The sequence below is a fragment of the Anser cygnoides genome, chromosome 3 (assembly GCF_040182565.1).
Source record: "Anser cygnoides isolate HZ-2024a breed goose chromosome 3, Taihu_goose_T2T_genome, whole genome shotgun sequence".
NCBI lineage: Eukaryota > Metazoa > Chordata > Aves > Anseriformes > Anatidae > Anser > Anser cygnoides.
Window position 1 is genome coordinate 59,738,710 of NC_089875.1, and position 12,484 is coordinate 59,751,193.

The window sequence follows — 12,484 nt, forward strand, 5'->3', positions numbered from 1 at the left end:
CTTCACCAAACCTCTACATCAAAACAGCCAAAGTAACTCAAAAATACAGAAGCTGACTATGTGCCCAGAACATTGAGCTTGCTTTTGAAATTACAAAGCAGAACTTTAGCACCGCTCTGGAAGCAACCAAGAAACACCCCACCTCCTCCCAAGCTACACTGTTGTGTGCTTCTTCATATTGACTTGGTTGGGTTTTGCTGGCACACGTAGGCAGGTAGCTTGAATCTGTGGGCTAAGCTACAATAGATGAGCCCAGTGATCCCAGATGACCACATCTAAACTACCATGTAACTACAATTTCAGGAAGAGCTGCCCGATGTTTAATGGTTGGCCGCATGGTTCTTGCACTGCTGCTCTTCTGGGAGCCCAGAGGGATTGCAGAAGCGAGCAGAGGGCAGGGCGGTGTTCCCCCGCAGCAGGCGATGAGTAACTTCCACAAGGCTTGCCTTCTGTTTCTTGAAATAGCACATGAAAGTTACTAAACACTTAATTTGGTAATTTAACTCCAGGCTTAAAGTCCTGCAGGTAGACAGCTATAATTCAGATCTAATGAACTTTCCAGTGCTAGCACTGAAAATGAAATCCATATTGGATTGAAAAAGATTTAGTGCAAGTTTCTGCTGTCCCTCCTCCCTCGCATCTCCTCCTTTCCAAGCTCTGTTCCCCTTCCCAGAACGTCTCCCACTCCTCACTGCGGGCACCTGCCCGTGCAAGAGCTGGGGGAGCAGCTTGCAGCCCCCGCTCCGGCAGCAAGGGGAAGTGCTGCGGCAGCAGCATGGGAAGGGGCACAAGCATCCTCTCCGTGCTGAATGCTTTCCAGCCACAACCGCGTGAAGCAGACAATCCTCATGGGTATCTGGGGGAGTCTCGATGAAGGTCTGTATTTCCACTGGACTTAGAAATTGAAAAAGCTTCCTTCCTAGCACGATGAATACTTTAAATCTCCACCTGCTTAAGCTCTGAAGCTCCTTCTCCCTTCTTATATCCCTTCCTTTGCATGTGGAGAGCATCTTTTACTGGCTTCAGTTAATTGGTATTCATATCTCTGTCACTCAGTATTTACATTTTTTCACACTTGTGGTTTATTTATTTATTTATTTATTTTCTGATTTTTTCAGTACAGTGACATCACATCCCAGGAAAAGATAACCAAGCAAATTAACGAAAAAAAATTAAAAAAGTATCATTCTGGAATAAACATATAACTTTTTTTTTTTTTTTTTACAAAATGCCAGTGCTTTTTAAATTCGGTTTTATTTCTTAACTTGGGTTAACTGTCAGTCCTAACCAGACCTTCTTTTCTGAGACATTATCCCACCACCAGCACTTGGGATGTCACGGTGGTTCATTTTACACTCTGCAGACATAGGCATCATTGACGTCAGTAAAGCAGGCTTCCCTGAGAGTGAAATTGTGCTCATTCACAGCAGCTGAGGATCTTTACTGCATTAAGGTGTTGCTCAAAGTTTTGGCTTATTGATATTATTCACTATTGGGTTAAAATCTGATCTATTTTTCCTGCTTAGAGATAGAACATGCAAAAGTATTTGCTGAATCAGAATCTTGATATGAATTTTCTTTTGTAGGAAAGGATATCAGAGTCATAAATTTACCTTTTAAAGCTACCTATTGCCAAATCTTCACAATAAAAATGAGTAATTTCCAACCAAGCAAACACAGCTTTATGCTAAGCCCCAGCAGGTATGTTGCTGTGGGTTGTCTTCAGCTGACACCTGACCTGAGTTCTCTGCTTGTTTTCTTCCTGCTGTGTTTTCCATTTAGCCCACCTGATAGTTGGCTTCCCTCGATCCTTGCATAGTTTAAACAAGACAGATACGAGGATGCACTCGTCTCAATTCAAACAGCCTGGTGAACAGGTTTTTATCAAATGACTATTCCAAACAAATATGTCTAAGAACTAATGAAGACATTATGTCCCAAAATAAAACCAGAAGAATTTAATATGAGAGAATGACTGCTTTCTATCTTTTGCTAATCGATACCGACAGCTTTGCTGTCATAAGATTATTGCTTGGGATTCCTTTTGTGTTTAGTCCTTGCTTAAACACCATTCGGCCTGTTTGCACCATGTTCTTCTCATCATTTCTACAAATACGGCACACGGGCACCCAGCTGTACTGCCCGTAACAGAAAAGCAGCAAAAGTCTTCCGAAGCTGTCCATTGGTAACTTGTTTGGACTGAGGTCTGAAGAAAGGTGTTTTTGTTCTTTAAAACACCAGATTGTGTTGCTTTTGTTGTTGTTCTTTCAAGGAAAACTTGAAGACGAAAGCCTTTTCATGCTTCGTAGATGAGAAGAATTAGTGACTTGCAGTTTTTGCATATGAGTATCACCCCTAAAAGCATTTCCTGTAGAATGCCACTGAGTCTTTGCTTTGTGCTCAACTGTCTGCGGCCTTGCCCCCAAACTCCTCCATGCACCAAGGAGCTTCTGAAAAATTACCCATGGAATTGTTTACTTCCCATTTCCCTCAGGCAACAAAGGCTAAAACTGTGTATGAGAATTACTGTCATTCAGAGTATTTTGTTCTCAGTTATGCAGCCCTAAGATGCAAACAAAGGGCGCACTGGATCCGTCCCAGGATCCCTTCTCCGCCTGGTTCCGTTTCTTTCATCACACTGATGCATCAGCTGCGGAGGGAATGGAGTTGGCCATGGGGCCGAAAGGGCCACACAACTGCTTTTCCCCAGAGCCCTTTTCGCAAACAGCGTGAGACCACGTTCTTCTCTTTATCATACATCAGGAGTGGAGCCAGCAGCCCAGTGCCCAATTAAAATGACATAGCAGCTGTCAACAGTCGCTCGTAGGCTAAATTGGTTCTGGGGGAGCAGCCCATGGGAGCGACCACCCAATGCAGAACCCATCACCCCATCCCTGGAGGTGTTCAAGGCCGGGCTGGATGGGGCTTTGGGCAACCTGGTCTGGTGGGAGGTGTCCCTGCCCATGGCAGGGGGGTCGGCACTGGATGGTCTTTAAGGTCCCCTCCGACCCAAACCATCCTGTGATCGCCTCTTCCAGGGGCAGGGCGCGGGGGCTTCCCAGGCCTGGGTTTGGCTTCAGCCCTCCCCAGGCCGTCCCGCGGCGGGGCAGGGCCCGGCCCCGGCTCCCCCCTCTCGCACCGGGCTCGGGGCAGGGGGCGGCGGCCGCGGCCCCCCCGGGGAGCCCCGCGGGGCCGAGGGCAGCGGGGCCGGGCCGCAGCCTCGGCGCCGGCCGCCCGGGAAGGGTGAGGCTGTGGCGGAGGCTCCAGTTCGGGGAGCCGCAGGTAGGCGGCGGCCTCTTGTGCTTTTCCCAGGTTGGCGGAGGCTGCTCCCCCCCTCTCCCCTCCTCTCTCCCCAGCTCTCGCTTTCCGGGTCGGGAGTTTGGTGCGCTCAGAAAAGTGCCTGCAGCGGCGCCGGGGTTCCCCAGGTGGGGTTGCTCCGGGCTTTTCTCTCCCCTCCTCCTCCTCCTCCTCCTCTTCCTCCTCCCCTCCCTCTCTTTCTCTCCGGCCGCTTTCCCTCCTTTGTGGCCGCATCCAGGGCTCTTCGCCCCCCCCCTCCCACGCTTCCTCCTCCCGCCCCGATCTCCACTTTCGGGGGGGACAGCCCCGGGCCCTTTCCTGTCTCCCTGCCGCCGGGCAGCGCGGCTGCTCGGGGTCTCTCCCCGCCGCCGGGGCGGTGCGGTGCGGTGCCGGCAGCCCCCGCACATGGGCTCCGTGCGGGGCTCCCCCTGCGCCGGGGCGGCTCCGGCTCCCCGCCGGCCCCGGCTGGCGTAGCGCGCCCGCCCTGATTCATTTGTTGTTGTTGTCGTCCTCCCTCCTTCCCTCCCTCCCTCCTTCCCTCCCTCTCCTCTTTTTCGGAACTTTTTCGGGAGGCTCTCGGCGCCGGGGACGCTTCTTTCTCCTTCCCCCCCCCCCCCCCCCCCCCCCCAGCTTCCCCGCTGCTTTGCCCGCCGCCCCCCCCGGCCGCGATGCCGTTCCCCCTGCGGACCCTGGAGCCGCTGAAGCTGTGCAGGTTGGAGGAGGCCGGCGGCGACGGCGCCGAGCGGGGCGGCCCGGGGCCGGGGGACCCCCCCGGGGCTGCCGAGGGGGGCGGCCGGGGCCGCCGTGGCGCGGTGCCGCTCTTCGGGGCGCTGGAGCAGGTCAGCTCCTACGCGCTGGTGTCGCTGCTCATGCAGCTCTCCGACCTCTCCCGCTGCGCCGGGGACATCTTCGGAGGGATCCTGAGCGAGGCGGACTCGCTGTGCCACCGCAACGCCCGGCTCCAGCGCCGCCTGGGCGCCCTCGAGGCGCTGCTCGCCCGCCTCGACCACCGCAAAGTCAAGATCCGTGAGTGAGCCTCGGGGTGGGGGGGGGGGGGGGGGGGGGGGACGGGGGCTGAGGTCGCTGCGGTCTGGCAGTGCCTCTGCCCGGCCGAAACCTCAGTCCTGAAACCTCAGCTCTGAAATCTCAGCCCCCAAATCTCAGCCCCGGGACGGCCGGGGGGCTGTCAGCGCTCCCCGCGCCGGGAGATGCCCCCCGGCTTACCCCACCGTGCTGATATGGGTTTGTGCTAGATTTGGGGTCAACCGGGCTCCTGACAGCTCAGCCCCTCCTGCCCCATTAGTTCTTTTGTGTGTGCACGGGGAGAGCCGGGAGAAGTGAAGGCTGGATGGAGTTCCCAGCTGCTCGTGCGTCTCCGCTCTCCTGAGCTCCTGCTTTGCTCTGCTGCGTGCAGGCTGATCCCGAGTTTGTAGCTGCAACTTCGTGCGGGGCGCGGACAGCAGGGTCCCGGCGTGGCCTTGCATTCTGACATCGCGACACTTCGGGGAGGTTTTTCTTAAGTTCCCATATCGGCCTGAAAATCGTCCCTCAGAAGTGACTGATTGTGCAGCTGCACGTGGCTACAGAAAGTTTCTTTCCCCAGCTTGGTCTGACTCGGGAGAAAGGATCATGCAAAAATTGGATCTGCTACATGTAGTTTCATTGGTGCATGTCCTAGCTCTCCGCAGAGTAAGTGAAAGATGGGTTTCAGCATCAGCTTAGCTGTCTCAGCGTGCTGGAAACAGTCACGAATCACGGAAGGTGCGTAAGGTGTAAGCCTAGCCTACACAGGCTTGATGCTCCGAGACCACTGATAGGCTTCATTTCAATGGAAGTAGATGACCTGCTTTGCCTATGGCATACTTGCCAACAAATTTGGGAAGGAAGGCCTTTCATAGATGGGGCTCAAAGAATATGGACCTGGTATGGGTAACTTGCCTGTTTCATTGCAGAATTATTCCTTATACTATTCCTTATGGTGTACTTCAGTCGATTCCCCCCTGCTTCCAAAGGAGGAAACTGTCATCGCTCTTACCAAAAGGCTATTTCTGTGGTTAGTAAGCGTTTGGCTAAAGTTTTGTGGTAGCATGTTTGACTTCTTGGTACTGCGTGAGTGCTTGCCAAACTCAAGGAGCTTTTCCTCCTCACCAAGACAGATATATTCTTTTCTGCTAGTGTTACGTTAGCATGGCATGGCATGGCGTAGCATGGTGCGTTCAGACTTAAAATATGAATGTTTTCCTGCTGGAGAAACCTGCAGTAAGGTGCCGTATTACATCGACGCCCTGATATAAAGCAGAATTTATTTATCTCTGTGTTTAAATAGGGAGCTTATTGCAATAAAGTGATGCAACACATCTAAAGGGAACAGTGAAATGAGGCTAGTGCTGCATTGTACAAACCCTGACATTTTGCATGTGTCAGACATTTGGTTATTGTATTCTCTCTTGGTCATCATTTGGCACAAGTTACATGTTTGCTACTTATTTTTTATTATTATTACTATAACTCAGTTCTTTGAGCTAAGCTTCTTATTGTTTTTAATGTAATGATCTTTCCTCTTGTCATGGCAATTCCCAAAACTGGGTGCAGTTCTTACGTTTGCCTTTCCCCCTGTGGTTTTAAATTCTTTGATAGTCTCTGCTGTCAAATTTCATTTCACTACTTAACAGTTGCGTCGCTGCTGCTAATATTTACTTTCCAAAGAATTCATCATTAATTTTCAATTACTTTGATAAATGAGATGTTTCTGACCTTTTTTAAAATTGCTTGAAACACAGCCTTCTCGCAAAGCAAGATTACTTTATTTGTGTATCAGTCCCAAGGAACTGATACGTAGGCTAACCATGTTGACATGAAGTTGCACGTAAAGACATGTCAGTTCTCTTGGTGCATGCTTTCTTCATATTGTAATTGGGCCAAGGGGACAGGGCAGGATGAGTTGTAGTTACCATCATGAAGTCCTCTGTAATGGCAGCTGTCAAGGCTTCTCTGCAGATTTAACCCCATTGCTGGCTTTAAAGGGAAATATCTCCAAAACAACAAGAATGGTTCTGTTTAATTAGGCTGGCTTTGTTTGGGAACAATGGCAAGGGTGGTGTTTTTTTCTTTTTTTTTCTTTTCTTTTTTTTTTTTCTTCTATTTCTGAAGATACAGAAGGTTTATGGAGGAAACTGCTGGAGTGGGACTGTAAGAGGAACAAGGGTTGTAAATGAATTAAGCTACTTTCCCATTTAACAGATGCTTGCTCGTGAATGTTTTCTTGTGGAGGGAAAATATTATTAACTGTTGGACCTCTTGTGGCACACAGGCAGGCGAAACACAACATTGTATCAGATGATTTAAATATCCTGGTCTGGCTTTCAGGATGAGGGGATAGGACACTGTACACCTGCTTTTCAAATCATGGGTAATTTCCACTTGCAGAAATGTTTTCTGTTCTCTTTGTGTGGCCCAGACAATAATTTCCTCTTGGAAACAAAGCTTCTTGGGTGATCCCAGCGTGATCTTTTATGGGAAGGACCAGAGAACAGGCAAACTTCAAATATGGGTCAAGAAAACTCTGTCTATGGTGGGTTGTTCTTCGCAGTCAAGAACACTACTTGACTGTCGGGCTGTATCATGTCCTTACATGCATGTAGGATCCATATGCTCCTGGGTGCTCCTGTCAGGTGTATGTTACTACATGTGAGGCTCTTAGTAGTTGCTACATATGAGTCTCTTAGTAGTTGGTTATGTCTTGAATGATCTCTGCTGTTTCTCTTCTGTTACCAGCTCTTTGACATGCTTTAGTGAAAGCGTTGAGGTACATCCCCTCACTCCACCACATGCAGGAGAACTTTCTGATTTCACAGTCTGGCTGATAATGTCCTCTGTTGCAGCGGGCGCTGAATGCTTGTGACCTTTACAAGGGGGAAACTTCCTCATCTGTCAATGCTAGCTGGATTTCTGTAATGCCTGTCAACTGGGAGGCCTGTTTTCCAAGTGTTTTATACTGGTGTGCCACATGCACTCGGACAGTTTAGTTTCACATAGGCTTTAGGATATTGAAGGTAGCTTTCAGTTGTATGGGATCTCAGTGATGGTTGCTTTTTCCAGGGTCCATCACTGGTGATGGGGTTCACTGGAAAGGTTCAGCTCTCTGTGGTTTCATTTGGCTGTCTTAACCTTTACATCTACGGTGGCAGAGAAGTCTCTGTTTATGACCCACGGCTTAGAGACTTGTGCCTGACTCCCTCTTGCAATTAGGGGATATTTGTAAGGCCATTTGGTGAAATGCTTTCCTGACACTTATTTGAGCTTTGCATGATGAGCAGGGTGTTGTGCCATAAGAAGGGACATCAAAATTTGAGACACGTCCCTGTGGGCCTGATGACTGGTTTATAACTCATAGTGGTGGGAGGCACTGATGGCTCGAGGTGGTTTATGAAATTGAAGTGCCGCATGCAGTGCTTGTGAGCTGACTTCAAGTGCAGTAGCCTCATCTAGAGAATTAATTAGATTCAGTAGATTTTCGACACTCTTTCATCGGGTTTTCATTAAGTTTGTGTGCATTGCGTGGTGCTTTGTTGTACGTTTCCAGCACACAGTCACCGCAGCATGGTTTGCACCATAGAGCTTGCCTAACAGCTTTTCATTTTCTAGGCACTGTGCATCTGTATTTGTGACCTAGCATTAAATGATGTAGTTTTCATCACTTTCCATTCTTAAATGTCAGGGTGGGTGAGGACAAGTGCTGCTTTGAAGTGATCAGAGCTCATCAAAAGGTGTGTGATGGCAGCAGAGAAACCTGGCGTGAATTACAGGGTCTGCTCTTGGGAAACGCTGTGAGGCCTTAAACAGTCATTGTTTCTATAGTGAACACCGAAGGATGTTTTTCCCATTAATACTTGTCTTTCACCATCAGCAAATATTTATGCACAAATTAATGTTGCTGCTCTTTTCTCTGAGTCCTAATGGTTTGACAGACTGGAAGGCTGTCCCTTCCCTCTTCTATGCCGTTTATTTTTAGTCATTCTGAAGAGATGTTTTGAGAGAAATGCTAGGAGGTTAACCTAATGACAACTTCTGGTTCAGTTTCGCCAGTAGTAGGATAGGGTTTGGCCAGTTGTACCTCCTCTCCTAACAAGAAGAAACTGATCCTGTGGGAGGGAGGAAATGCTACCTCCTAATTACTGTTGTTGTTTAAAATCCTTCGGTGTTTGCTTTTAAAGGCACAGAGCATACTCATTTGATGTTCATGCGGAAAGTGTATGCATATGTATATGTTTTTTCATGTCTAAGCACATTAATGAAAGAGAGTGAGGGGGATGGGGAGCATGGCTTTCCATTTGTCTGCATGATGTAAGGACAATCCAGTTTACACTTCATCTCCTGCTATTTTGTTTAGTAAGTATTTTCCACTCTTTGTGTGTAAGGCAGTCCTGGAGCACATTTCCTGCTTTAGCTGAACAGGAAGCTTTATTCAGCTTATTCCTAGGGAAACCCCTCCTCCATCCCTAGCCACCAAAAGTGAACGTTATTCAGGACAGTATCGGCAGCAGGCAGGAGATGAACCGCCTGGCTGACTTTCTGGGCTTTCTGTAGCTTCTAGTGTAAGGAAAGTGGGTACGAGATATCCATCATCTTGGAAGAGCAAGAAGAAACCTTCTTTAGAAAACCCAACCAGAAAGAAAGAAAAAAAAGAAGGAGAGAAAGAAAGGAGAGAAAAAAAAAATCGCAAACCATGTTGTGCTGAAGCTTTAGCAAGAAAGGACTGACTTTCACCTGAAAAGTTCTGTTTGAACATTTGACTGTTTGGGTATTTGGGAGCTGCTGTTCAGCTACGATACTCTACAGATGTTTCAGGTGACCATGCACTGTGGTGCTTTTCTCCTTTCTGTAGCTGTGAAATATGAAGATTCAGCAGCAACTTGAAGCCATGTTAAACAGTTAATTGCTAAGTTCGCCTAAGAAGAAGAAAAAGGAATTTTCTCTTTTACCCTGTTGTAATTATTCAGATTGCTTCTGAGCAGCAATATAACTCTTCTTTTATTTAGCTAGTGCAAGACTAATTATCTGTGGAAATTCAACCTGATCCAAAGGAGATTTCGCTTGAAATAAGCAGGAAGAAAGCCTGAGTTAGAAAAAGATTTCCCATGGGGACAGTGGGCCAAGTCGCTGTCCTGCTGAGTGGCAAAGCTCCAGTTGAATTCAGTTTGATGAGGATTTGGCTTGCTGTTTTGAAAACAGTTGACACTCTTTGGCTGAAATTTAGAGCTGCTTTGTGTGTTGCTCAGAACCTATTATACAACACCTATGAAGATTTGTTTCTGTAGATCTTATGATTGGCTTGATCATTCAGGAAAACGGTGTTTGGGAGAGGTAGTTAATGAATTAAACATACTTGTATTTGGTTGTTTTTAATTAGGATCTATTTTGAGCATTCCTAAATATTTAAGGAAACAATAAAGTGTCCTCAGAAGTTTCTTTTCCTATCCACATTGGCACAATCTCAGCTTGGTTCAGTGAGAGCTAGTAATCTTGGTCTTGTGGGCTTCTCTCCTAAGCTGCTAATATGAAGTTCCTGCAGAAGAGGCATTTTTTTGGGTGAACCTAATAACAAACATAAAACAACACAGTGGAAGCCGCTGAAATTCCTCAAAACCTCTGCCTTGGAGTTGAAACCAGCCTCTCACTAGTGGAGATTCAAGCGAGGTTTCCAAGGGGGATGGGGAGCAGACGATGCCACATGTGCAGAGTTGATTCTGAAGCACTTGGTGCCATGGCAGCCATGGGATGCTGCACTTAACGTGTCTAAGGCCAGGTCTACCGTGATAATTCTTACTCAGGGAGAGGATTACTTGCCTTGGGGAGAAAAAGAGGAAGGGAGAGGTAGCAGTATGGTTATGCTTGGCGTTTTGAAATCCTATTTTTCCAAAACTGATTTGACTGCTGCCCCTGAGGAGCTGGTGTTAGCGCAGTACAAGCAGAAAGGGCGATTGAGAAATAGGAGGAATTAAAAAACGCACATTGAAGGCTTGGCAATTATGCAAAGTCACAGTTTCTTCTGTAGTCGTAAACTAGTTATCAGAAGAGAAGATCAAAGCTGTCCATCCTAACAGTTAACGAGATCAATTAAACATGGTAATTAAATGTTGTACTTGGCTGCAGGTTTGATATGAAATCTGCTGATTGGATGGCGGTACCAGAGAGCCTGGGTGACATGCCACTTAAGAGACTGGAAAAAAAAACATCTTGGTACCTGTGGGTTAAGTGCGGATTAATGTGGGTGGACTTGGCAAGTTGTTTGTATTTATATCGGACTGTGTTTTAGTTGGGCAGGGCTTCTTCTAGCTGCAGGCTGTCGTGTTTTTTTTCTTTGTCATCTGGGAGTTACAGCGCTTTATGTTAAGTCGTTTTTATTTATTTATTTATTGGTCTCTTGTCCTTTAATCAGCACGGTCCATATGAGATTTCCTTGCCCTTTGACAATTAAGAGTAGTTAGAATATGAGCGTTTAAGGCCCTGCTTAATGTGGTTTAGCTTGCGTCACCTTGCAATCTCGAGGCAGAGTAGTTATGCCTGCAGAGAGTCAGCGCAGAGTAATTACTTTGCCATAACTCCTCTGGGCAATTTCCCCATCAGAGACACTGGTCTACAGGTTTGGTTTTTTTTTTTAGGTTAAGGCCTGTTTTATTTTTCTTCATCCTTCTCCATAGTAGTCCAGGCTTCTGACCCCACATGTACTCTGTGGAGCACGTACTCCATCCCCAGCACCCATCCTGCTCCTGGTGTGGGCGCTCTGTGATGGCCGTCCTGCCCCTTGCAGGCCGTACCGTACCTGATAAAACAGGCCGCGGGCATCTCCCCATCCTGACATACAGCACTCTGCGTGTCCAGTAGTTGGGAGGGTTTGGGCAGGAGAGACAGAGACAAATGGGGTGAGATTTGGTGGAGCTTCTGGCTTTCTCATGACAACCCTGTCTCAGCCCTCCATTTCATACCCCTGGGTGTTTGCCCCAGCATAAGGCCTTCCCAGCTGGGGCTGTGGCGCAGTGGCAGTCTTAATCCTGTTTGAATCTGTCCCTTCAATGACTGAACCAGTTCATTGTGCTGGTTTTCAAGCGTTTAAAAAATAAAATATCTGGAAGCAATAGCCCCATGAAGATCTGTCTCTTCTAAAGCCTGTGCGTGCATTCCTGGCAGCAAGCTTCAGGCCTCAGCACATTGCTGTGGTGCAAAGGTCTTGAGATCTTGATAATAACAACGTGATTTTTGTTGTTTTTTCTTCTTTTTCATTTTTTTTTCCTTTCAGCTGCCTGAGGAGTTGGTAGTCAGTTCCTGCTTACACACAAAAATTAATCTGAAGACTTCCTATGAACTAAATTTTTAATGCTTCCCTACCAAACACAGAGACACCTGCTGCTCTGCTATCATAGTATAAATCAAGAGCAAACCATTTACACCATTACAGCGGTAGAAGTAGGAACATCCAGGTATTACTTGAACTAAAAAGCTCATAGGAATTCACTTTAATTTAGCTCTGTGGCTGAGTTCTTGTAACTTTTGAGTTTAAATGACATTTTCGTGTTTCAGTGTGTTTAATTTCCCTAATCTGCATGTGAGCAGCAGGCCTGTTTTAATCTGGAATTTAATATCTTGACAACGAGTGGACCTGTTAAGTTAGTTGATTGGATGTTCTTCTCACTGTAATCAGGTTTTAGTCTAAGTAAATTTTGATTAAGATTGTAATTTTTTAAAGTGACTTAGCTCCCACATTTCAGACATTAGGACTCCGGCAGATGCCTCCTGAAGTAAACTGGAACTATGGATGCTTACTGTATTTGAAAATTTGAGCCGCTTAATTTTTCTACTAGCAATAAATAGGGATTCCAGGCATACTGAGTAATAGTGACTGTTTCTTTTTTTTTTCTTTTTTTTTTTTCCATTTTTTTCCTGGTTGAATTGCCAAGTGGAAAATGAATACAAGAGGCTTCTACACGTGAACATTTTCTCTTCGTTCCTCCCAAGTTTTTTTTTCTTTCTTTCTTTCTTTCTTTTTTTTTTTTTTTTTTCCCTTTCCTAATCAAAATGCTGGCTACAGACGAGCTCTCATCAACTTCTAAGTGGTGAGATAAATATTGCCATGCATTGGCTTACTACATATATTATTCTAGGTCAGTTGTCACATTGATAAGCTTTCCCA

At 46.9% G+C, this 12,484-nt stretch overlaps 1 protein-coding gene across 4 annotated transcripts in view; it reads left to right on the forward strand.

The window, feature by feature from the left end:
* Positions 1-3,950: 3,950 nt before the first annotated feature.
* NHSL1 (NHS like 1) overlaps positions 3,951-12,484 on the forward strand; it is a 169,718-nt gene continuing 161,184 nt past the window's right edge. For all 4 annotated transcript variants that reach the window (XM_066994234.1, XM_066994235.1, XM_066994236.1 and 1 more), the window contains exon 1: positions 3,951-4,323. In XM_066994234.1, coding sequence (XP_066850335.1) covers positions 3,966-4,323 — 358 coding nt within the window. In that variant the 5' untranslated portion in view covers positions 3,951-3,965. The remainder of the gene's footprint in view (positions 4,324-12,484) is intronic.